Raw genomic sequence first — 27,662 nt, 5'->3', positions numbered from 1 at the left:
CATTTGTAACAATGTGGATGGACCTAGCGGGTATTATGCTAAGTGAAATAGACAGAGAAAGATGAGAAAGACACATACTATATGTTATCACATATATGGAAGCTGAAAAACAAAATGAATGAATATAATATAACACAACAGAAAGATTCACAGATACAGAGAGCAAACTAGTGGTCACCAAAGGGGAGAGGGAAGGCAGGAAGGACAAGATAGGGGCAGGGGATTAGGAGGCCCAAACTATTATGTATAAAATAAACAAGATAAAAGGATACATTGTATAGCACAGGGATATAGCCAATATTTCATAACAACTGTAAATGGAGTATAAACTATAAAAATATAGAATCACTATTTGTACACCTAAAACAAACATAATGTTGTAAATCAGCTATACTTCAATTTAAAAAAGAAGATACTCTTGGCAACTTAAGTTGGCTAATTGAGAGAATGGGGGGGGGTAACTTTAACTAGATAAGGAAGACAGTAGGTGAGTTTTGTTTGGTCCAACCACAAGTTCAATTTTTAATATATGGAGGTATCTCAAAGGCTGTCCGGAAAAAAATATCAGGGTTCTAGATATTGGATTGAGTAAAAAGAGTGGAGAATATCTGAGGCCTTGGCAATAGAGATCACCAAATTAACAACGGTCTTTTGTTTTCCTTCTGATCAGAAATTTTAAGTTCATCTAAAAGTATCCACTTTGCTTTCAATAGATGCTGTCACTTGTTATCTGATTTAATTAGTAAATTTTAATTTAATTTATACTCTCAATAAACAACTCAGAAGCACAAAACTAATAGGAGAGTCACATTTTGATAAGATAATGTTTATTTAGTAATATCCAACAAGTAGCGAAAGTAAAAAAGAATATTTTTTAAAATGTATAATTTATATTTATATAAATACTTTAAAGGAGAAAAGCTGAACACATAGGGTGACAATAGAAGAATGTATACATTTAAGTTTGCAGTCTATCTTATAGCCTGACAAGTTAGATAAACGTATGTAGATGCATATATCTTGTTCATGAGTTTGCCTAACTAAGACCCAAGGATAAGTTTGGGGCATCTGTACAATAATTCTGAACCCCCATGGAGTTTGCGGTATCTCGCCACTGCAGTCATGTTGATTTTGTTTTTCTTTTTCAAAATTCCACTACCAGCATATTTGAAAGTTACCAAAAGTTGTAATCAGGTGCTTTGGGCCTCAGTTTATTCATTAGTAAGGTAAGAGGAACCCTGCTGATGTGTTCTGCTTCTTCTGAATTAAAAAACTAGTGATCCCCAGGAACCTCCAGACACATACAAATGTCCGAGGGCTGATAGAGGCTGGTCATCTCTGTATAAGGGGTAATTTTCTATTAAGCTTCTTTCTTTTGGAAAGGAGTCAACTTATCTGAAATGGAGCCAGTTTACGACACCAGTGCACTTAATTAATAAGCTTCCATTTTTGTAGATATAGCTTGTGTTCCATGTACACAGAAAACAGATTTCAAGTTGGAGAACTATATGTTTCATCAGATCTCAGAATTTGAAGTTCAGAGTTGAGTCACTGAAAAAGAGTGCTCCACAGAGAACCCTTAAGTCAATCCTCAATCTATGGTGAAATATTTATATGGCAATACTCTCAGTATGACCTTGGATTTCACCATGTCATTCATTACAGTGACCTTTTCTTGAAATTTCACAAGTGTATAACAAGATGAGCACAATATGATACTGTTTACACAGGAAGATCTGTATCTGATTTCTGAAATTTATAGAAGTTTTCACATGTAGTAAATGTGTAGTAATGTGTGTAGTAAACATGTAAAAGAAAAAGTCATCCCTAAGTACTCTCCTGAGCTTACCTTAATTCCAGGTTTACAGTTAATCATATCCTTCATGAAAACAAAGACAGATATAACTGACCTTATATGACCACAGAAAATACATGAGACTCAGAGGAGGATAATAATTCTTCGTAATCTTTCTTATATTCATTTGATGGTGGGTGGCTGCAGTTTGCCTCTGTAGGTGGGCTTCTCAAGGGACACGTTACATCTTCCCTCTGCTGGTGTTTGGCTTTAGGTCTTAGAGGAAAGACGAGTTGCTGTGAGGACAGTTGTTGTGGCAGGTGCAGGTCCCAATGACCATCACTGGCTTCTTGAGGATCTGCCCTGGGGAGCACTGGAACTCCACCTGGATGGTTTTGGTGTTGTGGGGAGTGCAGCATCGGCCATCGCTACAGATCCCACAGAACCTGGGCTTGTAGGTGTTCAGGCTTGTGCAGTTCTCAAACTGCAGGTGGATGGCTTTGATTGACTTGATGCTACGGAGACACTTTTTTCCTTTCTAAGAAAGAAAAGGAGAGATGCATGAAATGGCCATCTTTCCTCTGATAGACCCATTTAGGCATATGGAATAACTTGCTAGTTGCCTACCCAATATCTGTTGCTCTTTCTTCTTTGCTAACAGAATGTTAATTTTGTTCTAGCAGTGTGGTCCACTACAAGTATTGCTTCCCCCAGAATATCTGGGAGCTTGTGGCAAAGTTCTGGGCCATGATACATAAACCAAGAGATTCTGGGAAATTCTTTGCCCTTCAGACAGGTACAGTTCTTAACTGCTTCCTGTATTCATCTGCCTTCCTACCTAGAATGTGGAAACCGTGCCTACTTGTCTATAACCATCTTTTGACCAAGTGACAAAAGCATGAGGGTGAAAGCATATACATGATAAAGAAAGTTTCTTTTTCAAGCCATCATAAGAAAACTAGCATTAGTTTTAGTCCGATACATTCTTTAGGTGTTACAAAGAGAAATGGAATAAATATGGCATCACTGCAAGCCCACTAATGTTTCAAATTTTTTCAGACATTAACTCACTTAACCTTATTAGCAACATTCACTCATACAAGGAGCAATTATTCATGTAAAGAGCAATTGTCCAAGTTTTATAGATGAGTAAATGGAGTCTCAGAAGGCTGAAGTGATCAGAAGACAACTAGTGACTGAATTTGTCTGACACAAAGCTCATTTTTTCTGCTGATATTACACTGTGACCTCAAGAAAGTTTAAGACAGTGGGATTAAAGGTTATTTTCCATGAAGGCATGGTAAGTAGGGAACTTATTCAACATTCCATTAGTAATTACTGATGAAGAACCCCAATACTGATAATGCAGTAAGACACTGATTATATGTTAATTTCCCACCTAGATTTCTTCGCCTAATTTGTCACAATTCTCCACTGCTTTTCACCTTTTTAGGCACAGTCCATAAATCGTGGAGTGATGAGACTTGGAATTCTCTAAAATCAGTAGCTCTAAAGCTTTAAGAGTGCATGAAAATGTACTAAACACACATTGCTAAAACACACATTGTTGGGTCTTAAACCCAGGGTTTTGATTCAGTAGATCTGATGTGGATCCCCATAATTTCCAATTCTAAAAAGTTCTTAGATGATGCTGCTGGTCTGGGGACCACACTTACAGAAGCACTGTTTCATATTTAAGAATCTTTCAGTGACAAGGAAGTAATGATTATTGGGCTAGCATTTCCCTAGATTCTGAGCACATTTCTGGACTTCTAATGAAATATATACATATACTATAAATAAATATCTTAAACATAATATCTCCTAATATTAAACTGGGTGCAATATTATATTTTTTATAAGAAAAACTATAAATTCTGGAAAAAGAAACAGTAGAAAAAGCAAAATGTTAAAGCCATGGCATGGAAAAACCTTATGGAATAAAGTACTATGTTCTTGACAGTACTTAAAGGCTCTTGCTTTTTCTTTGTTGATATTTAATACTTAGTGTATGTTTTTGCCAATATAAACCAAAAGGCACAAGGTCTGCAACATTTGTGTGTGTGTGTGAGTGAGTGAGAGAGAAAGAGAGAGAGATGAAGGGACAGAAACAGAGAGGAAGGTTTTTCTAGGTGTTCTTTCTAAACTAGTAGAAGAAGCATAAAGTTAGAATGGATCTTAAAAAGTCAGAGAGTTAAGTAGCCATATAACAATGCAACCACTAGAGACTCTTATTTTACCAATAACAGAAATAATAGTTAATATCAAGTAATGATATGTATATTAATACGGTAATCTATGCTTCCCAGCTGGCGCTAGTGGTAAAGAATCTGCCTGCAATGCAGGAGATGTAAGAGCCCCAGAGTTCAATCCCTGGGTAGGGAAGATTCCCTAGAGGAGGAAATGGCAACCCACTCCAGTATTCTTCGAGAATCCCATGGACAGAGGAACCCAGTGGGCTACAGTCCATGGGTCGCAAAGAGTCAGACTCAGCTGAGCATCTGAGAACCAGGGCAGCAATCTATGCCCAGCACTTTGCAAATTCATGGAATTTAATCTTCATGACAACTCTGTGTAAGGAACTGTAGCTACTGTTAATGTCTCTGTTATGTAAGGGAAGGAACTGAGGCTTAAAGGTTAAGAAAATCACCCAAGTCCCACAGCTAATATGAGAAGCCAGGATTTAAAGTCAGGCTGTCTGGCTCCAGAGTTGTGCTCTTAAGCATGAGATGATATTGCCTCAGTGGAGAGATATGTAAATCTTTCATTGCTAGGGACTGTTTTATTTTGGCTTTAGGTTTGTACAAGGGTCCATCAACTAGTTTGATTTGAGTATTGCATTTATCTGATCTCAGGTTCTGCTAATAAGGACTGTGATGTCATCAGGAACGAATCAGAGCTTCTGAACTGCATGCCTTCTGCTCAGCATTAACACACTGAGTTGATATCATTCCAGCAAAAATGGAAAACAATGTGCTATTTTATTTGGCACATATCACCTCTTCCTGGCAAATGCACTGGTGGCACTAGGCTTTTTGAAGGACTGAAAATAATTCCCAGACGCCCATTCATTTATTCATCCACAGTTGTTTATCAAGCACACAGTACGTTCCAGGTAGGATGTGGAGACGGAAGCATTTGCAAGGCAGATGTGGTTCCTACCCTGTTGCTCCTTTCAGACTAAACCTAAAGGGTGAAGACAACTGGCCTCAGAAATGACCTCTCTAAAGTCAAGCATGCTTGATCATTGAGTAACTGTGTTTTTCCAGGATGAAATGAGATTTGCCAGACTTTTCTCAATTGGGGACAGTATTGGAGTTGTCCAACTTCTCCCTCTTTTTTTCTTTTTTTTTGGTGGCACCACGTGCCATGTAGATCTTAGTTCCCTGACCTGGGACTGAATCCGTGCCCCCTGTAATGGAAGCATGGAGTCTTAACCACTGGACCACCGGGACGTTCCTGACCTCTTTACCTGCTGTGAGTTGCTTAGGATATTTCAATGCATTAAAGAGAGAGAGAAAAAAAAGGGTAAACTCCTCTATCCTCTACTGGAGCTGACTGCAGAGTCAACTAACATCACAGAGACTTGCTAAGGCACAGGGCTCAATGAGCAAGGCCACCTCCTCTGTCACTGGAGGCTTCCCCCAGGGTTGTACCTTGTCTGTCGGCTGCCTGTGCTCTTGGTCACAGGGCCGCACCATGCAGAGCCGGGTCTGCTTCACCATTTCACAGTGAGGATTCCTGTTGGTGACTCGGGTGGAAAAACCCATGCCACAGCTCTTGGAACATGCACTCCACTCTGTGGTCTGTTCGATGCAGTTGATACTTGAGTCCGAGACTGCAACTCCTAGAGTGGCTTCTGTCCTGTAGGCTATGGGATTTTGGAAAAAAGACAGCACTATTGAGTGAAACATGGGGATGGCAGAGTGGTCCTTCCAACCGTCATTAGAAAAAGCATCTCATCCAATAGGGTACCTGCTCAACTCAGGTGCTTTCAGGGGACAGACTGGAACTCTGTATTTATAAGCCCCAAACAGGTGGCACAATGCCTACCTAGCACACAGTTGACCTTCAAGAAATCTTTGTAGAATGACTGTCCAATTTGTTCATGAGACATTTAGGAGAACCTGTCTTTGAGAAGCTTAGTAGTTTTAAGAATATAGCACTGTATAGCATCAACAACCATTCCATAAACTGTACTGAAATCACATGATTTCAACATATGATTTTTGTCTAGAAAGATGATCAGTTAAAAATTGTAATTGGATGAGAAAGTAGAACCAACCAACTCAAAATAGTGATGAAAGTAAAACTCTGCCTTAGGGAAGTGCAACTGGTTGTCTGAGTTGTGGGATACAGTCACTTTCAGACAGTTCAGTCTCAACACTTAATATGCTGGGCACATCTCCTCCCTTACATGGCGATTTTCCTGTCTGTAAGGCATGGCTAATAATTCCTCACTTCAGAAAGACTGTAAAGTTCTGTGTCCTGCCAGTGTAAATAATCTGGCTGACTAATGGCTTCTAAAATATTCTCTACTGGATCTTGAATTTTTGCTCTTCCAAAAAAAAAAAAAAAAAAATCTCCTTTATGAGCCAAAGCAAAAGGAAAAGCAAACAAAGATCCTAAAGTGTCACTTGATCCTTCCTGCAGCATCTAGAAAGGTGGCATTTCTCTGTGACACTTGTCCAGGGATGGCATTCCTTAGGGGAGATAGTCTTAAGAGTGCACAGGTAGTTGACAGAATCCGGAAAAGAAAGAGCTGTCACCAGGCCCTTTGCATGCCCTAAAAGGCATTCCCCTTGAATTGATAGCCTTCCCCACTGGCTCACACGGTAAAAAATCTTCCTGCAATGTGGGAAACCTGGGTTCAATCCCTGGGTCGGGAAGATCCCCTGGGGAAGCTAACCGCTCCCATAGTCTTGGCTGGAGAATTCCATGGACAGAGGAGCCTGGAGAGCTACAGTCCATGGGGCTGCAAAGAGTTGGACATGACTGAGTGACTCACATAAATTGACTCTAGCCATAAATATAGAAGCTATATCAATTTTGTGTTTTGCATAAAGTTGCCAAAACATACCTTTGCAATGTTAATAAGGGTCAAGTGAGACAGACTAAAATATAAATAGTAGTCATGTAATAAGACTAAAAAATCACTCCTATGACTCAAAAGAACCACTGAACATGACTCTTCTTCAGGAGAGGCTGTGTGCATACTTCCATAACTTGGCTGGGATTCCCACATGTGATGTGTCTAATCTCCGTGGGCCAGCTGGACTCCACGAATGAATGGCCAGAAACTGAAGCCGGTTTCTCACTGCAAATCCCAAAGAGCACATGTCCTTCCTGTCTGCATTTCCTCCTGTCCTGGGACTGTTAAATTCAGGTATGTTGAATTTCTCACCTGGAAGGGTCTGGAGGCCCCCTAATGTCCCCGTTTCTTTGGAGTCACAGATCCACTTTTCACAGCACTCCCCCGGCACTTTAACTTTTCTGGGAGCTGGGCAGTCGGGCTGGGGCAGTAGCAAGTCCTCTTCACAGCGGGGCACACAGCCAACCTGTCCATCTTGGCAGGCGCACTGGTATTTGCAACTTGGCTGGAAGGTCTCCCCACTCTGGTAGATGACTCCATCGAACACACAGTTGTCTCCTTCTACCGCTAGAATCATGGGGAAGAAGACCAGAGAGGGAAGGGGCTTCCCTGGTGGCTCAGACATTAAAACACCTGCCTGCAATGCAGGAGATCTGAGTTCGATCCCTGGGTCGGAAAGGTCCCCTGGAGAAGGAAATGGCTACCCCCCCTCCAGTACTCTTGCCTGGGACATCCCATGGACAGAGGAGCTTGGCGGGCTACAGTGATTATTAATGGGGTGGTGAAGAGTCTTGGGGAAGAAGAGCAGAGAGGGAAGGGGAGAGGAAAAAAAAAAAAAAAGAACAGGATGCACTGGAGAAGCTATAGAAGATGCACAGCACATGTTCCAAACCCCAATTCATTCTTTCTCTAGTTGAAGGCATCTGTTTGCTGATCTGTCACCAGTAGAGAGATGTCCTCATGGAGCTTCCCAGAGGAAGAAGAGACACTCAAGACCACCCAGTCCTGACACTCATGTTATTGATGAAGGAAGAGGGGCCAAACCGTGAAGTGACACTCCCAAGGTCCCACAGCTTTTGCTCCCAATGAACAGGTCGTTTTGCAAGAACCTCCTTAGATTCTCCTATTCCAGGAGCTCAGAATTAAAAAGGAAAACAGAGCTCTTCAGTCTCCAAACAGGTTAACTGGACAAACTGGGAAGGGCTTCAGATTCTTTGGCATTCCAGCACAATAAATCATTGCTAGTTTAGACAAGAAGCTAAAAGACTATCCCAAGCCCCCTCATCCAGGGAAGTGGGGACAGCCTCCAACTAAATGGTACACCAGGTGGGAAACTGATCCCCAACTGATTGAGTTTCACCAGCTTGATTTTACTCACAACTCATACAGGGGTTCCATAGGTCCCAGGAGAGTAGGGGCTGCTTTGGCTCAAATGGGACAATGACAGGTGTGAAAACAAACCTGAATGGCTACAGCTGGGGGAACTCTGAGCCTGTGAGTAAGCCCAAGTTTCCATCACCCCCACAAGCGTCCCCTGGAAATGTGGATAGGAAATGACTTCACTGGCCCTTAACTCTGCTCTGCTCCCAGTCTATTTGGATTCTTCTCTAGGGAGGCAAGTGACCAACGCTTCTCACCTCCACGGGAGGGCAGGTTTCCTTGAGCTTCTGGCTCTCCTCCAAACCCCACGCGACCCCAGACCATCCCTGCCACAGGCGCTCCATAAACATCAACTAAGGCATCACTATTAGTATTTGTGCATCACCCTCTGGGAACAAGGAGAAGAGGAGAGGAAAGACGGGACAGCTCCGCTATAGAGAGACAGGAGGTCAGGTGGCGGGATGGGGGCAGGTTTACCCATGCAGATGCCAGTCTGGGCGCTGGGGTCCGCTCTGCGGTCGCAGAAGAGGCCGCGGCTCTCCTCGCATGGCAGCAGCACCGAGCAGCTCTCGCCGCGCTGGCGAGCGCAGACCAGGCAGCAGGAGCAGTCGTCCAGCACCGCTCTAACCCCGGGGGCGCAGGTCGGCGGCTTTGGGGGGCACGTGGCCGGGCAAGAGGAGGGGCAACGCTCAGCCGCAGCGACCTGGGGGCGGGAAAGACCAGAAGGAGAAACTTCTCATCAGGGTCGCTGGAAAGCCCAGTGAGCCAGGGATCGAGCAGGGGCTTTGCTCAGAAAGTGACCAGAGGCACCTGGTGAGTGCGCCACTCACCTGTCCCAGGAGATGGAGGAGCAGGAAAGCCAGGCAGAGGCACTGCTTGGGCAGACCGAGACTCGAGCTCTGCGCACCCTGCATGTTCAGGCTTTCCCCTGTCGCTCTCATAGGCCTTTTCCAGGTCGGAGATTGGCTCCGCTCGCCCCGCTCCAGGTCGGGCTCGCCCCGGGCCAGCGCCACAGCGCAGGTTTTATAGCGCGCTCCTGGGACGCGCATAAGCCGGTTGGCTGCAGCTCAGGCAGGAGGCGGGGGGACCGGCGGGGTGGGAATGGAACGAACCCCGGGGTTGCCATAGCAATTGGCCGTGGGTGCCGCTCTCCTTTGGGCGCGGCCCCGGGGCCTGCGTGTGCCTGTGTGTGGCGACTGGCTTTTCCCAGAGCTCCGGGCGGGGCTGGGTGGAGGCCCGGGGCCAGGACCCAGAGCTCGCCGAGCGCGTGGGAAGGAAACGCCCGTTTCCTCCTGGAAGCGGCTGCGCCTTCCCCCAGGACTAAGACACCGCCACTCCCCATCACGCTTCTCCGCCTGGCGGTTTCCAACCGGGTTGCAAACGTGGGGCTCCCCTAAAGGGGCGTCTGATGTTTGCGACCATCTGTGGGGGGTTGGCGAGGGGCCCAGGAGTTTAGTCATAAAGGAAGCACATGCAAGTTTGTCACAGTTTGGGGCACGCTCGCTCTGAGAGTGGAGAGCTGGGGAGGGGGGAGGGAGGAAAGGGGGAAACAGAGAAGGGAGAAAGTGCGGGGCGGGGGTGCGGGGGTGGGCTGAAAATATAAGTCTTAAAGTTAGGATGGGGGATGCTATTTGCCAAAAGGCAAAGTTTTTGTTGTTGTTGTTAATTTGTATTTATTTGGCTGTAACAGATCTTAGATGCAGCTTGCGGTATCTTACATTGTGGCATGTGGGATCTAGTTCCCAGGGACCAGGGTTCAAAGCCCCAGCCCCAGAGAGTTAGCCACTGAACCACTACGGAAGTCCTAAGGTAGAGTTCTTTTGACTCTAATCATTTCAAGCCCTGCTGATTCTTAAATCCCCAAATCTGCAGGTTTGGTAGAAATACAAGTAAAACATAATAGAATGAAAATATGAGAGCCTGAGGACATATAAAAAATGTCCTTTCTTATAGAGAAAAACCCTGAAACACCTGTGGTATCGTGCCTCCCATGAAAGGGCATCTGTCAGAATATAAGAGCCTGTGAGGGTGTTTAAGATGGCTTCAGCTCAGGCCCTGTCAAAACCTCAGCAAATTAAGGAAGGACTGGGAAAGATACTTCCTTTCCTGAGCTGGCATTCCAGCACATCAAATCCTTCTTCCACCTGGCACCTGCTTTCAAAAAATTCAAAAAATGACTGCTGGGAAACGCTTGTCATCTCTCATGAGAAAGAACAGTTCGCTCCAAAGGTGACAGTGATGGACAGTTTTCAAAAAATCTCTGTCCTGTATTTCAGCTTTGCTGCTGCCTCTGGGATCACCGTGTCCACCTCCTTTGGGGTAGCCCTGTTGGAAAGCCACTTTTCAGGAAAATTATACTGGTTTGTGATGAACTTTAGGCTTTGAAAGGAAGCAAATTTCCTCTACATCATCCATCTCCAGCATGAAGGAAATCAAAGGCAGTTTGCCCCTGCCACACCTACCTCCCAGGATGAAATCATCCCCAGCCCCTTCAGAGTAGTTCTCTGAACAGCTTAAGACTGCTATTATCTACTTCTGAGCCTCCATGAATTCCGCTTTCTTTGAGGAAATGCAGACTGATTAGGAAAGCTTGGTGAGAGGCTGAACTGTTAATTTGTGCCCCGTCGGGGACACTCAGGACACTCTTCAAGTTGATGGGCTTCATGAGTCATCTGGCATAGCGATGCTTCCCCCTGGTTGTACATCAGAGTTAACCAGGGTGTATTTTGAAAGATGTATATTTTTGTTTATAATGATTTTTAAAAATTGAAGTATAGTCAGTTTACAATGTTGTGATAGCTTCAAGTGTACAACAAAGTGATTCAGCCATATGTATGTATATATTTATATGTATTTATATATACATTTACATATATATACACATTATATTTATATATATACTATCTTTCATATTCTTTTCCTTTATAGGTTATCACAAGATAGTAAGTATTGTTGCTTGTGTTATACAGTAGGTCTTTGTTGTTTATCTGTTTTATACATAGTAGTGTATAAATGTTAATCCTAGCCTCCTAATTTATCCATCCCCCACCCCCTTTCCCCTTTGGTAACCATAAGTTTGTCTTCTGTGTCTGTGAGTCTCTGCTTTGGATATAAGTTCATTTGTGTCATTTTTTTCTTTTAGAGTTCACATTTAAACAATATCAAATGACATCTGTCTTTCGCTATCTGGCTTGCTTCACTTAATACAATAATCTCTAGGTCCATCCATGTTGCTACACATGGAATGATTTCATTATTTTTATGGCTGAGTATATTCCATTGTATATGAAAAATATAGATTCTTGGACCCCACCCTCAATCCACTCAAGTTGGATTTTCTGGTGAAGGCTCTTGGTAGACAACATTTCAATGTATTGAATACTTGGAAATGGGAACTGGCTTTGGGAAACCTTGATATGGAACAAGTAGGAGTACAACTAACCAGGAGGCAGGAATACTGGCTAAATTTTCAATGTATGAATTGACAGAAGAAGGAGAAATTGGCAGCACTAAGATTGGGTTGACTCTTCTTGGAAAGGGGGAGGTTGAGAAGAGAAATTTAACTGTGAGACAAGGAGGATGTCAAGTCATTGCTAATGTGTGTTACAGTTCACACAAGTCTCTTGATTGCTGCAGGTGATAAAAACCAAACGAGCTAGTTTCAGAAAGACAAATTTATTAGGCAGAGCCTGTGGTATTTCACATAAACAGCACGTGGAAACGGTGCTGTTAAACCTCAGAGACAACTAAGATCAGGTCCTTGGAGCTATGAGGACTCCATCCTTCTATCTAAATTTTCCTTCTCTTTGTGTCAGCTTTTCAGTCTGTCCCACCACGGACCAGCTTCCAACATTTAAGAAAAGTGTCATCCTTAAGTTCTCCCTAATCGCTTACATTATGACCCTGTCACCAGAGAAGGAATGTCCAGTCTGTAATCTCCTAGACACAGACATAGATGCAGGAGATAGATGCTCCTGGTTAAGGACCTCTGCATGAAAACAGCTGGCAATTGAGAGTGGATCCATCTGATGACAACATGTCAGGTCCTGCGTGGCCACCTTCAGAATAACGTCTCTGGACTCCTCCTTGCTAGGAGAGATTTCATCCTCTCTGAAGGCCCAGCATCTCTTGCTTTTCTCTTATATCTCTTAACTTACTGAGTAATAATGATGTGCCTGTTTCTGCATCTATCTCCCTCTCCCACCTGGGAGCCCTTGCGGACAGGGAGCAGGTCATATTCTCCATAATATTCCCAGCATCTACTTCAGGGACAGGTACGTGATCAGTTGGTTTAGGACCTTTTGAGACACTGCTATCCTCACTTAAAGTTTTGTCATTTGTCACTGTTTTGCATATGAGGAGGTAAGAAAGAGGTAGAGGCCGTTTGTTTCTTGGCAGCAGTAGAGGCTGTGTTGGTCTTATCAGTCATTACCCATCTGCCCCTGACACGCACCTTTTCTTAGTCTTTCTTGGCACGCAGCATTTAAAGGATGGCACACAGGCTGGTGATCCCTTGTTTGAAATAAACCATGTGTCAGCTGAGTTGTCTGGGGAAGTTAAAGTAAAAGTGTGAATTGCTCAGTCATGTCTGACTCTTTGTGACACCATGGACTTTAGCCCAGGCTCCTCTGTCCATGGAATTCTCCAGGCAAGAATACTAGAGTAGGTTGCCATTTCCTTCTCCAGGGGATCTGCCTGACCCAGGGATGGAACCTGGGTCTCCTGCATTGCAGACAGGTTCTTTACCATGTGAGCCACCAGGGAAGCCCCTGGGGAAGTTAGGAGAAACTGTAATAGACATGCTCATAAATCTTGGCAGCCAACCAAGATAGCAACTCCACTGGGTTAGAAGCTGCAAGGACTGTGTTTATTTAACTTTTCCGCTTTCATTTCTTTCTCTCCTCCCTTTCCCTTATCCCAGATGTGGCACCAGAGACTCTGTTCTCCTTCTCTGTTAATGGATTTTTATTTTTATGACTTACCAGTCAGTGCTCCTACATTTAGAGAATACATATAGAGAACTTCCTGCATTTTATAAAGGCTTACGTTGTTGTTGTTTTATCTTTTTCATTATGATAAAAGATGTAAAATATATTGGCACTGGTTTCTGTAGCAGGAAGAGAAATGTAAAGCACAGAATCCCATATTAAAAATGAAACCAATAAAAGGCTGGGACTGTTGTCACCCACAGCACAACCCCGTCTCTCCCCTTTCCTCAGTGAGCACGTTCTCTGTAAGCTCACAGACATTCACTGCGCTAAGTGAACTGTTAAGCCCACCCGCATGATACTTAGGTCCCATACTGTGCCTTGTAAGTCAGCCTCACAGCTTGTTAAACATTTTGTTGCTCTTTTCTGAATTTCCTTCATAGGTCCCTTTTCTGGGGCCTCGGGGACTTGGTAGAACACAAGGTAATTCCGAGTATATGTTAGGCAAGCCAGCCCTACATGGTGTCCAATTATATGGCTAATTTCAACCACACCCTCTTGTTTTTCTGACAACTCTCTTGACTTCTTGCTTTTTCAGAAACAATGAGGGGCAGAGAAGGAACAGTGATGAGAGGCAAGATATTAAATATATAATGTTTAGTGTTATCCCCTTTGGAAACATCTTCTTATTGCCCACATTTTATTTTTAGTGCATTTATTATTTAAAAAACCCAAATCTAAAGGTTTTTTTTTTTTTTTTAAGTCATACTAGAAATTACAGAGAAATAAGTTTCTTTCTCACACTGCTAAATGACCTCCTTCTAGGGAAATGAGCTTTGGGGGAATCAAATAATTATTTTAAGTGTTTTGAACTGGAGTGGAGTCTATCAAGTCTGCCGATGTGCATACCACATTCCCAGCCCACTGGCACCCTTCCCTGCACTCAGCTGAAGAAGGTGGCCACCAGCCATCCTTTCCGTGTGACTTCTGTATGGCTTGTGACAGCTGGGTAGACTGAAAACCATTCTGCTTCATGGACTAGAATCCTTTAGACCAGAAACTGGTGTCAGAAACAAAGGCATATACATATGGCGGGCGTGTTAGCCACGCCTCAGGGGTGCTCCCATTGGGTGATGGTGGGTCTAGCCCACAAACGCCAGTGGCCAAGGGAACAAGGAGAAGAGAAGTAGTATCACCTGAATACAGTCAAAGTTTTGAATAACTTTTAACGATTGTTCCTGGAGAAAGGAAAAATTAGATTCTTTTTTGGGTGCGTCTCTATTCCAAATGCTATCTCAGAGTGTTAAAAAAAAAACTCATACAGCCTCTCCCACCAATCTCTCAACAACAAAACACAGCAACAAAACACAGACTTACAGGAGAGACATGGCCACAAAACAGTGTTGTGTTTGCTGATGTGAATGTTCATGTCGTCCAATTCATGAAATGATAATTATTTTATTCTTCATGACATGAATCAAAGATGAATAAGATGTTTTGTTTTTTCAAGAACCTGATAACCTAGTAGGAAAATGAAGTAAAAAACAAAACAAAACAAAAAACTACTGCATAAGGCAGAATGTGATAACTCCTGTAAATAAACAAAGGCAAAGTAACATAGAAACATAAAGGAAGATGAAATTAGTCTCTCTGCTGTGAGAGCAGGAGTGTAGTGCAGACTGGAAAGGGATAGTTGTAAAAACGATAATCCCTTTTTCATTGTCTTTTTACTAACCGCTGAAGAATAAATGACATTAAGTTGAATAAAGCATGGATGAAATTTAGAAATCTGGAGATGTGGGCTGAACAGAGACAATTGAACAAAGGCATAAGGATGGGAAAATTCAGGACTTGTTCAGGAAATTAAGAATGATTTAATTTATCTGAAACATGGGAAGGTCATGGGAAATGAGTTTGGAAAAGTGGACCACAGCTGCCAACTCTTGGAAGAATATAAATGCCAAATTCTAAAGTTTAATTAAAAAAAAATCTATTTATCTATCTATCATCTATCTCTCATTCTCTACTTATCAGCAAGGAGTTGCAAAGCAGAGCTATATTTAGGAATATTATCCTTTAAGAGTTTGATTATAGGAGGAGATGACCAGAGGTAAGTACTGCCGTTTAGACATTGTTGCAGCAGTTCAATGAGAGACAATGAGGACTTGAACTTGCAGAATGGCAATGGGAATGGAAAGAGGAGTTTGGAGGGAAGTGATGTTTGCCTTCAGTGGAGCTCTGACTGGCTGCAGAAGGTCAGGGTAATGACAGTATGAAACCAGGTTTTGACTTTAGATAACTAAGTAGCTTGTGATAGCATTTTCATGGAAGCCAAATAACTTCTGTGATGAAACATCTCTACCAATAGACTACTTGGGTTCAGATCCTTAGATCTTAGACTACCTGGCCAGTCTGTGCTTCCTGGCCTTTCTCTGTCTGTAAGATAGGAATGATAATAATTGTTCTTTTTTCCTAGGATTGTTATTAAGCTAAATAATATGATACACAGAAAGCCCTGGAGCCATTTCAACAGGGTTCTGTGAGAGAATTAATCCCTAACACCCCAAGGCTTCCATTTCAATGAAACAACTTCCCTTTTCTGCAGCTTGAATGGTACTAACATGTAACAAGTGACTCAGTGGTAAAAGAATCTGCTTGCCAAACAGGAGATGCGAGTTTGATCCCTAATAGCAACCCACTCCAGTATTCTTGCCTGGGAAATTCCATAAGCAACCCAGTCCAGTATTCTTGCCTGGGAAATTCCATGGACAGAGGAGCTTCGTGGATTACAGTCCATGAGATCACTTAGAGTAGGATATGACTGAAGCGACTAAAGAGCAAAAACAGCATGTGACACAAAAGGGTGGCTTATTATAAGATTTGAAATTGGATTAGATGATGTTGAGGACAGTTCAAAGAAATTGTGTTCTGTTTTGCGTTGGGCAATTACAGGATGTGGAGGTAATTCCCTGATTGGTTATCTTATTGATAATCTTTATGGCAGAGGCAGGATGAACAACGAACAAAAAGAATTGTTTTTGCAGAAGAAATGATAGCTGTTCATGTTAGCTGGGTCAGGGGAAGCTCCATCATTTGCGGGGCTGTACATTGTCTTTGCCTCCTGGTGGCTCAGATGGTAAAGTGTCTGCCTGCAGTGCAGGAGACCTGGGTTCGATCCCTGGGTTGGGAAGATCCCCTGGAGAAGGAAATGGCAACCCACTCCAGTACTCTTGCCTGGAAAATTCCACGGACTGAGGAGCCTGTTAGGCTACAGTCCATGGGGTCACAAAGAGTTGGGCACGACTGAGCGACTTCACTTTCACTTTCACATTATCTTTATTTTTATTTCCACCACACATGATCTCTTGTCATGGAGAATCCTCATCAGATGCTGATAATCTGTGAAATTCACAGTAGAGGAAACTCACCACTTAGTTGGTAGCAACATTTACCAGTAGACAGGGTTGGTTTTTATTTTTTTTCCTTATTGCATCCTGTGAATAGCTTTGATTTTTTTCTTTGAGATTAATAGAGCAAAGATTTGTATAATTTATGATTTTGGATATAAATTTCCAGCTTGCTTTCTGGGGATGCATCCTTTGGCTCTTCCGTTAGCAGTGTATGAAAGTGGGATAAATTGCCGGGAGCCGGCATATTGCATATTGAGTGAGGATCTGGAATAGCTCAACTGGAATTCTATCACTGCCGGGAGCCAGCGTGAGGCACTCCGCCCATGACAAAGGTCATGAGGAAGGAGGCTCGGCATACGCAAAGGCGGGATCGAGCCTCAGGAGTCCCCCTGGAAATTCTCGAGCATCTACCCCGAAAACCAGAGTCTGCCTACTTTCTGCTTTGTGCTTTCACCTACACCTCTGACTTTACGGGGGGCTGTCCCCCACTACCTCTCTCTGAAAAGAGAGTTAGCTTACAGCTCCAGTTAATAATTCTTGGATGTGACAGTGTTTCAACCTACAAACTCCTTTGAAAATCCTCTAGCCTGCCTGAATGGGTTTTTCCGGCCACATGTGATTGTTCAGAGCCTCCCAACTGTGAGAGGCAGGAGATGTTCTAAACTGCCTAAACACAGATTCCTTTGAGTAGTTAAAAGATTGATTAGAAATTGTATTGGTGAAGGGTTTTTCACTTGTTGGGCCAATGTTTGCTGCTAAGTCTCCATACTCCTTACCTACTGTGTCCTTGGCAGTGTATTGATTGATATAATGGGTGTATAGAAATGTAAAGTGCAGCTTTGTCCAATGCTTTTTGGAAGGCTGGCGCCTGACTTTGGAATAATCACCTTTAGAGAAAGATAAGTTTCTTAAAATGTTAACAGGCCTCCTGGCCAGAAGATGATGTCTATCACCTGAACTTTTGCATATGATAAGTTTACAGGAAAAAAGCCTGGCTTGCTGCATGACTCTACCCCTTCCCCCATTATCCTCTATGCATAACTTAAGGTATAAAAACTACTTTGGAAAATAAACTGCGGGCCTTGTTCACTGAAACTTGGTCTCCCCATGTCATTTTTTCCCTTTAACTTCCGGCTGAGCATCCATCTGGAGCGCGGATGTCCTCTGTGACCATTTATTTGCCTGGGCTTCTAAGACCCACTCGAGAAGGTGTCTAAGGTGGGGCACCTTCCGCTATTCGAGAGGGCGCCTGCGGCCTCTGTGGTCAGAGCTAACCTGGTGTCACGGGTTATATTGATTTTCCGCGTAAACCAAGCCACTCAGCTTCTTTTCTCCACTGAATTTTCCTACTGAGCTATCCTTATTTCAGCTTCTTTTCTCCACTGAATTTTCCTACTGAGCTATCCTTATTTCAGCCGCTTTTCTCCACTGAATTTCCTCACTGAGCTATCCTTATTCTATTACTCTTTATATCTTTGATAAATAAATAATTAAATAGGTCGCCGACGCCGTCCCCGCTTCGAATACCCTGGATCAGCCGGGGCTGGACCCCGGCAATAAATGTTGGGTGATTTCCAGAAAGTCAGCACGTTGAGTGGTCGGGGTGATTCGTTAGACAGGGATGTAAACCCTCAGTGCTTTTAGTGGTTCTACCTACTTTGTTCTCTTTCACTAGGTTTTACAGCTGAGTTTGCTGACCACATGGGGAAGGACCATTCACTGTCTTCCCTTCCCATGCACTCTTCCTTTCCTCCTCCTGTAGCAGAACTCTCCTTTTTGTTGATTGAGATCACTTGTTCCAGCCAACTCTGGGACTCACTTGTATTCTTGTCACCCAGTCCTGGCCATTTTGTTCTCCTCGTGTCACTGCTTATGAATTGCTATAGTTCCTTCCTTCAAGTCATCTTTACCCAGGTTAAAAACACAGCAAGATATCACTAATGAAATATCGTCTCTTTCATTGTCTTTTAGGACTCTCTAGTGTGAAGCTCAGCTTTAGGAAGAATTGCTTCTCGCTGCCGCTAACTTGTATATATCAGGTCATCTATAACAAACCAGAACACATATTTTTGACCATGACACTCAGTAAGATATAATGAAATTTTACATCCTAAACAAAAATGCATAAAGCATGTTCACATATACACATACACACATAAGAGTATATATATATATATATATATATGTATACTGTATAATTGGAACAAAAGTTTTATAAAATGAATGCCTTTACTACATGCCTTGTGTTCAGATTTTGGCTGTTTAGCCTCTTTCATTGAAAAAAAAGTCCATTATGATCCCCTAAATTAATGATTTAGCTTCTTAGTGATACAATGTGACCCCTTGGTTATAGGTTGGTGAGTGGTAACATATAATAAGCCCCATTCACTCATGTTATCTCTATCTTAGAATTTCTTCCTTTTTATTATATCAAGAAATTTCAACTTGTTTGGTACAGCCCAGTCCTGTGTCCAAGTATTCATTATTCAGCCCCAGATGCCTAAATGAGAGGATTAAATTCAGAATCTCTAATCAATTCAGCTATAACCATAAATTCAGCCTGATCTAAAAATGATATTTCTTTCTCCTTAATTGAATACCATCAATCCTTATTCTCATAAACATGTTCTCACATTTCCCCCAAAGTTTGGCAGTTATTCTACTAATTGTAAACCCATATCTCCTTCTTCTACATTTGCCTTCTTCTGAGGGCAAGATAATGGGGGGCAAGTCCCATTATCTAAGAGGAGAACTGGGTACCCTGGGCAAGGATAGAATCTCAGCTGAAATAGGAGGCTTGCCTTTAGGTAAAAGAGAAAACATCTTTATTAAACCAGGAAGGAGGAGTTCTTTCAGTTGCTAAGGTGTTTTTAGAGGTGTCTGTAGCTCCTAAGGGCTTCCCAGATGGCACAATGGTAAAGAATCTGCCTGCTAATGCAGGAGACACAAAAGACACGAGTTTGATCCCTGGCTTGGGAAGATCCCCTGGAGAAGGAAATGGCAACCCACTCCAGTATTCTTGCCTGGAAAATCCCATGGACAGAGGAGCCTGGCAGGCTACAGTCTATGGGGTTGTATCCGGGTCTTTCCATTTCCAGTTCTACTTATTTAGGTTATCTGTTTCTTCTTCTTCAGTGAGTTTCGGTAATTTGTTTGTTTCAAGGAACTTTTCCATTTCATATAAGTTGTTGAATTTGTGTGCACAAAATTGCTCATAATATTCCCTTACTGTCCTTTTAACTTCTCCAGGATCTGTAATGTCTCCTCTTTCATTTCTGCTGTAGTTAATTTCTTCCTTTTTTGTTCACTGATCGTTCTGGCTAGAAGTCTATCAATTTTATTGGTGTTTTCAAAAAACTAGCTTTGATCATTTTCTTTTCTTTTGTTCTGTTTTCAATTTTATTGATTTTTGTTCTTTATTATCTTTTCTGTCTGCTTGCTTTGGGTTTAACTTGCTCTTCAATTTCTAGTTTCTTAAGGTGGAAGCTTAAATATTTTGAGAACTTTCTTGTTTTAATGCTATGTACTTTCCCCTAAGCCCTGGTTTAGCTGAATCCCACACATTTGGATATATTGTGTTTTCATTTTTATCCAATTCAAAATATTTTCTACTTTTTTTGTGTGACTCCTGTTTTGATCTCTGAGTTATTTAGAAGCATGCTGCTTAATTTTGAAATGTTTGGGAATTTTTCAGATGGCTCTCAGTTATTTATTTGTAGTTTAATTCTGTTTTGGTCACAGCACATGCTTGGTTTATAATTTCAATTCTTTCAAAATTAGTAAGATTTGACTTTTATGCCTCAAAATATGAGTTATTTTGGTGAATGTTTTGTGTGCACTTGAAAAAGCTGTTTACTCATTTTAAAAATGGAAATAATTATTGAATTGCCTCAAGGGATTTTTATGAGGATTAAATGAGGTAATACTTACAAGTGTTCAGGAGAGTCTGGCTTGTGGGAAGTACTCAAAAAAAAAAATGTTAACTAATTTTATTGTTGTAGTTGTTTTCTTCACCCTAGAACACAATATTTTTTTTAAATCCCTTTTGTAAGGTTAACATTTTCTCCATATAAATACTGTTTTTGGCTTGTGAAATTCGTCCAGAGTATTTTGTTGTGGTTACTGTTTTGACAATATTGTCTAAGATATTGTTTGTTATGTATTTGACATATGACTGTTTTACTAAAATTTATCATTAGTTCTAATTTCTTTCACACATCTAATTATCTTGCGGTTTTAGTCAAACAATTTTTTACTAGTTACAAACATTAGTAATTTATATCTGATTTTTTTGGACATCTTCTCATTTCTATTTATTTTTGCATTGCTCCAGACTTCCAAAATAATGTTAATTGTTGGGATAGTAGTAGATGTCCTTGTTTCCTTCTTGACTTTCATGGTAATTTCTCTAGCATTTTACCAATAAGTGTCCTGTTAATTACTCTATCAAAGAAAACTTTTAAAGCCAGTAATGTTTATTTGGTTTTACTGAATACATTTTAACATTTTATTGTATAGGATTTTTATTGAATTATGTATATTGCATCTTAAATATGAATTGATTTCTAAATATGAAATCATCCTTATGTTTTCAGAAAAGGCCAAGTTGGTTATGGTGTAAGCTGATAAATTGATTTGTTGGTTTTTATTTGTAATTTGTGTGTTCATATTTATAAGTAAAATATATTTATAGTTTTTTCTTTTTAATCTTTGTTAGAATTTGATGTTAATTGATAATAACTAATTAGGAAGCTCTCCTGTTTTCACTTGTATTGGAAGAGTTTATTTTGCTTGTGGATCATTTGTTTCTCCAAAGTTTAAAGCAAGTCACTTTATTTTTGTAAATGTTTCATAGAATTTGAGAAAGTTTATTTTCCATGGTTATAATGTTGTATATATGTTTTGTTTGCTGTTTAGTCACCAAGTCACATCTGACTCTTTCACCACCTCATGGACTGTAGCCTGCAAGGCTCCTCTGTCCATGGGATTATCCAGGCAAGAATACTGGAGTGGGTCACCATTTTTTTCCTTGAGGGATCTTTCCAACCCAGGGATCGAACCCATGTCTCCTGATCAAACACAAGTTTCCTGCATTGCAGGCAGATTCTTTATGCCTGAGCCACCAGGGAAGTCCTTGTATATATATACATGCATTTAATTAATATTATTAACATGATGATATTATACTTATTAAATTTTTTAAAGCATACAATTTCACATACTTTATTTATGACAATTATGTTGATATCTTTTATGAAATTTATTTGTTTTCTTTGTGTATTTATGGCATTTTAGTATATTAAAAGTACAAAGTATTCTCATAATAAATTATAAATTTGTATATATATTCTATATAAAATATTTCCTACTGTATCTTTAAATAATTTTCCCTTGGATTCTGCTTTGTCTAATACAAATATTTCAGTTCTTTGTTTTTCTTCTTGTTTTTAATGTAGCCTTGATGATTCATTGATTTTTAAATTTTCTGTGTTGTTTTGGCTTTAGGTGTGTATATTTCTGTTTTTCAAACAGCATCCTGCAATGGTATTATCATTCATTGTTTTCAGTGACACGTACATAGACTCGATGTTTTAATAGGCAAGATTCATACATTTACGTTTATTGTCATAACTGACAAGATTTTTCTTGTCTCTCTCATTTTGTTTTATGTTCTATAATATTTGCAATCCCCTGCTTTCCTTTTCTTTTTCTTGTTTTTCTTTGTTTATTTGTTTTAACTCATTTTTATTACCTTTAAATGAAAATTTCATTATCTTTAAATGAAAATGCCTACTTTATGTTAATTATTTAGCTAGAGAGTGAGCATTACTTGTTTTCTCTTAATAAGATTGGGAATAAACTTTTTTATAGTCCTAATTTTTGTTCATTGAGCATTTTATTTTATATATTTTATTGTATGAGTAAATTATAACATTTTCATTAAGCTACTTATACATTATCTTTGATGATAGTTTCAATGATGACTTCCATTTTTTTAGTGCCTTGACTTCTCTTCTTTTACATTCTTCACTTTGATTAACGTTTTAGTTTCCCAGGAGGGGTAAGTGAGTTGTACACTTGCTGAGGAGTTTTGCTCATGAAGATGTCCTTTACATCTGCAACTTGACTGGACACAGAATTCTTGGATAACAAAATTTTCACTTTGGATAATGCTTATATTTAGGTAGAGCGGTTGCAAACACTAGCCATATATTGACTCATTGAATTCTTCTCTACGAAAGCTCTAAACATTATCTCCATTCTGAAGATGGTATAACTGAAAGACAGAAAGCTTAAATTGCTGAAGGTGAGACAACTGGTAAGTAGAGTCAAGATTTGAACCTAGACAATTTTGTTTCATAACCTATACTCATAACCACTATAGCAAATGGTTCAGTAGATAGTCAATTGGAGATTATTGTGTCTTAGGTATTTATAGATGTTAATTCATTGTCTCTAGGCTTTTAGAGAAGATACCTCTGAGAAGTCATACTTTTCTTCACTGGAAGACAAGTTGTATTTTTTTCTTCACTTTGCCTGGATGCAGTATCAAACTATTAGTCTCTATGCTTGTATTTTTAAGCAACTTTTCTGTATGTTCAGACTTACTTCATCTCTGTAAAGCTTTCTTCTAGCATTTCATTCATTTTGTTGTTTCTTTAGTATTGTCTCCTTTTCAGAGCCCTATGTATTTATTGATGATTTACCATGTGTCAGATACTATGAATACAATGATAATGAAAATATGGCCAATAGCCTTATTAGTCTTATAGTCTAATTAGAGGGAGGCGGTTTAAAAAAAATAAACACTATTATAATTTTAAATGTCATTTAATTTGAAATCTGAAGGATAAATAGACTTTTCCAGTTTAACGAGTGAAAGGGTATATCAGGCAGAGGGAGCAGAATGAAAAAGGGTTCAAGCAGGGTACATTTAATGAGCTCCAGGGTCTGCTGAAGGTCAGTAAACAATGGGAAGATTATTGAAACCTAAGGTGATCCATGGGGAAACAGTGGAAACAGTGTCAGACTTTATGTTTTTGGGCTCCAAAATCACTGCAGATGGTGACTGCAGCCATGAAATTAAAAGACACTTACTCCTTGGAAGGAAAGTTATGACCAACCTAGATAGCATATTCTAAAGCAGAGACATTACTTTGCCAACAAAAGCCCATCTAGTCAAGGCTATGGTTTTTCCAGTGGTCACGTATGGATGTGAGAGTTGGACTGTGAAGAAAGCTGAGCGCCGAAGAATTGATGCTTTTGAACTGTGGTGTTGGAGAAGACTCTTGAGAGTCCCTTGGACTGCAAGGAGATCCAACCAGTCCATTCTAAAGGAGATCAGCCCTGGGAGTTCTTTGTAAGGAATGATGCTAAAGCTGAAACTCCAGTACTTTGACCACCTCATGCGAAGAGTTGACTCATTGGAAAAGACTCTGATGCTGGGAGGGATTGGGGGCAGGAGGAAAAGGGGACGACAGAGGATGAGATGGCTGGATGGCATCACCGACTCGTCGGACGTGAGTTTGAGTGAACTCTGGGAGATGGTGATGGACAGGGAGGCCTGGTGTGCTGCGATTCATGGGGTTGCAAAGAGTCAGACAAGACTGAGTGACTGAACTGAACTGAAGGTGATCCATATAGTTAGGAACTTGATAATATAGGTCTGCACAGTATATGTTAATCTTTGGTTTTTTAACAAAAGGAAGCCATTAAAAGTTTTAAAGTAGTAAAATCAAATTATCTCATCCAACTAGAGAGCTGACTAAATGAAGCTAAATGGGTATGTAGGGAGACCAGTAGGTGGACATTACAATTGTCCAGCTAAAAGATGACAGCTTAGACTAGAATCTTGCTTGGAGAGAGGGAGAAAAGAATAAGTTTCACAAACAATTACAAAGTAAATGCTTTATGTTTATAAATTTTAGTAGAAGTGACAGAAACCAACCTAAACTGTCATGACAAGCCTAATTATACAACTACAGGGATGTCTCCAAGGAAATGAAGGCACATAGCTGACTTAGGGCCTGGAACCAAGAAGTGACTTACTTTTATTTCTCATCTCTGTTTCTAAAATTTCTCTGCCATCCTCTCTATCTGTGCGTACTGACTTAATCTGTTCTATACTTCCGATGGACAATGGTCATAGCACATCATTCACATTTCTATATTTCTTCCAGTCAGAAGTAAGCATGCAACTGAATTTTTAATTCTTTAGTTTCAATTCTAATTTCTCAAGAGCATAATCCAGGTTGTCCAAGTTGGGTCTTTTCAATTGGATTCAGGGGGTAGTTTTATGATAAAAATAAGATTCTGAGGACCTACCACGTTGGATGGGGCTAGGGTTAGGGTTAGGAGTATACATGAGAAAGTTCCTGTCTAGTAATTTTTATTTTCTCATGAAGAAATAGATGAGGTAGATTGCTGAGAGTAAGAGAAGATGGAAGAGTCAAAGATTTGAGGAGACAGTTAAGGTTTTAAATTGCAATTGCAGAAAAAGAGAAACTGAGTACTAGAGAGAATTAGCACGACCTTAGGTAGCAGCTGGGATTATCAGGCTTCCGTTTATGCTGGTCCTAAGCTTTCCAGGTGGTGCTATGCTAAAGAATCTGCCTATGTGGATTGTGCCAGTGCAGGAGACCCAAGAAACATGGGTTCTATCCCTGGGTCAGGAAGACCCACTGTAGAAGGAAATGGCAACCCATTCCAGTATTCTTGGCTGGAGAATCCCATGGACAGAGGCGCCTGGCAGGCTACAGTCCATGGGGTTGCAAAGAATCAGACAGTCAACCAACTGACAGAGGCACAATGAGTTTAAGTGTTAGATGACACAATGATGAACCATGCATGTTAAAGATGAGATGTGTGAGGAGAAGACTTATGGTTGGAGAGAAACTAAAAAGACCAGCATATACGAAGACCCTGAGACAGGTGGTGGGTTTGAAGTATTATGAGAAGTTTAGCAGCTGGGGTTACAAGCTGACTTTTCCTCCACTTATCACTCATCGCAGTGTCTCTAATGATCAACCCAATATCTACTCGTAGTAGATGCTCAATAAACACTTTTTGCATGAATCTAGCCTTATTTGTGTTTTATCTAGCAACTTTCCTTCAAATTTTCTGTCCTCTAGATGGCACCCTTCCATAGTTTACAGGTGATGGAGTTTTCATCCTTTTTTAAATTGGAAAAATTACTTAAATATTCTGGACCTCAATGTCCTCATCTGTAATATATAGGTGTAGTAACAACAGCTACTTCACAGGTGGTTATGAGGTTTCAATCTAGAAAAATATGTAAAACATTCAGCTTTTAACTTAGTAGTCAATCAATACATTTTATCCAATATAATTATTAATTTTATTGCTGTTTTGGGTATTATTTCAGCCTATGAGATTATCTATGCTCATGTTATTGTCTTGGTCAGAAATCCTTCAGTTTGTACTTGACATTTGTAATTAGGAGGACACCAAAAAGGGATTGGGGGCAGGAGGAGAAGGGGACGACAGAGGATGAGATGGCTGGATGGCATCACTGACTCGATGGACGTGAGTCTGAGTGAACTCCGGGAGTTGGTGATGGACAGGGAGGCCTGGTGTGCTGCGATTCATGGGGTCGCAAAGAGTCGGACATGACTGAGCGACTGAACTGAACTGAAACATCCTTTTCCCATTTAATTGTATCCCAAGCTCCCCTTCGAGACACCAGCCTTTCCCAATTCTGAGTCCATGTGTTCTGCGTGGGATGTCTACTCCCAGTTATAGAGCAGCAACTCTGGAGGCTTATGTCAATACTTGTATTTCATCTCGCTGATCATAGGGATTGCGGAAGTCCAACTAGAGCTAATGATATGTGCAATCATTTGGGGCTTTTGTCTCTTCTCTGGAAAAACTACTAGAGACCATCATTTTTTACAATACTATGAGGTGAGGTCCTGAAGTCTGGATCTATGGAAACCATTGTTGCTGTAAGGAGAGCTGAGAGGGCTTTCAAAGGGAGCCTGAGGATCAAGGAGAGCAAAACCAAGAGAGGTTTAAGAATGAAGTTCTGGGTGGTTATTTTTTGAGCCCCTGGATCCATCCTGCCTTAAACTGTTTCTGATACATTTCACTTTTAGTCTAAACTAGCTTAAGGTGGAATTTTGCCAGTTGAATTTTACAATCTTAACTTATACATGATTTTCACTGAGGAAGCAATTTTGTCCACATTCTATTAAATATATATTGACAGAAATAGAATTATTATTTCAATAATTTTACCTAGAAATTCCACTAGTGTAATAATGGATGCTGTGCCATTAGGCAGGACATATATTCCTTTTTTTTTTTTTTTGGTATAAATCGAACTCCAGGATAATAAGATCTTTTGGAAATTAGTGACTCTTAATAGTTATGCTGTGGTTCTTATGGGTGATTACTGGGTAAATGATATCTCTGCATATGAATTAGTTCTTTTTTTTTTCCTATGGCTTGTTTCACTTCTTAACGTAAAACAGGAACATTACCAAGATCTATTATTATCCACTTAATCTGAGATCAACATTTTGCTATGAATATTTATTATTTAGGGCTTCCCTGGAGGCTCAGATGGTAAAGAATCCACGTGCAATGTGGGAGACCTGGGTTTGATCCCTGGGTTGGGAAGATCCCTTGGAGGAGGGCATGGCAACCCACTCCTGTATTCTTGCCTGGAGAATCCCCATGGACAGAGGAGCCTGGCGGGCTACAGTCTGCGGGATCGCAGAGTCAGACACGACTGAGCAACTAAGCACACACATGGCACATTTATTATTTAATTTCTACCTTTCCGTTGTACTCAAATTTTGAGAGACCATGGTTTTTATTACTCGCAGAAGGAATATTTGAAGTGGAAGGAATTTTGGAATCAGACAGAACGGGATTCCAATCTCAGCTCAGCTACTTGCTAGCTCAGTGAACTCAGACCAGCTATTTAACTGAAACTTAATTGAATTTTTTTTTTTCCAAACTGGAACAATTAGAAATTCCCAGAGGGAAAAGTGTAGTGAGGAATACTGAGGCAGAATATGTAAAACTCTTAG

General features: G+C 40.7%; 1 protein-coding gene across 1 annotated transcript; it reads right to left on the bottom strand.

Moving 5' to 3' along the window:
• Positions 1–810: 810 nt before the first annotated feature.
• Positions 811–9,291, bottom strand: CCN3 (cellular communication network factor 3). Its single transcript, XM_006068051.4, has 5 exons — positions 9,098–9,291; positions 8,745–8,970; positions 7,200–7,454; positions 5,452–5,666; positions 811–2,333 (listed from the first exon to the last, which is right to left on the bottom strand). Exons 1-5 carry the CDS (start codon positions 9,206–9,208, stop codon positions 2,073–2,075), a joined length of 1,068 nt encoding a protein of 355 aa, XP_006068113.2. The 5' UTR covers positions 9,209–9,291; the 3' UTR covers positions 811–2,072.
• Between the last annotated feature and the right edge of the window lie 18,371 nt (positions 9,292–27,662).

The sequence above is a fragment of the Bubalus bubalis genome, chromosome 15 (genome assembly GCF_019923935.1).
Source record: "Bubalus bubalis isolate 160015118507 breed Murrah chromosome 15, NDDB_SH_1, whole genome shotgun sequence".
NCBI lineage: Eukaryota > Metazoa > Chordata > Mammalia > Artiodactyla > Bovidae > Bubalus > Bubalus bubalis.
This window is presented reverse-complemented; position numbering and strand designations above follow the sequence as displayed.

Coding starts and splice junctions, on each gene's coding strand:
- CCN3 (XM_006068051.4), bottom strand. CDS start 9,208: ATGAGAGCGACAGGGGAAAGCCTGAACATGCAGGGTGCGCAGAGCTCG. Junction 8,971..9,097: donor TCCTCCATCTCCTGGGACAG/GTGAGTGGCGCA, acceptor TCCCGCCCCCAG/GTCGCTGCGGCTGAGCGTTG. Junction 2,334..5,451: donor ACAGGCAGCCGACAGACAAG/GTACAACCCTGG, acceptor TTTCTTTCTTAG/AAAGGAAAAAAGTGTCTCCG.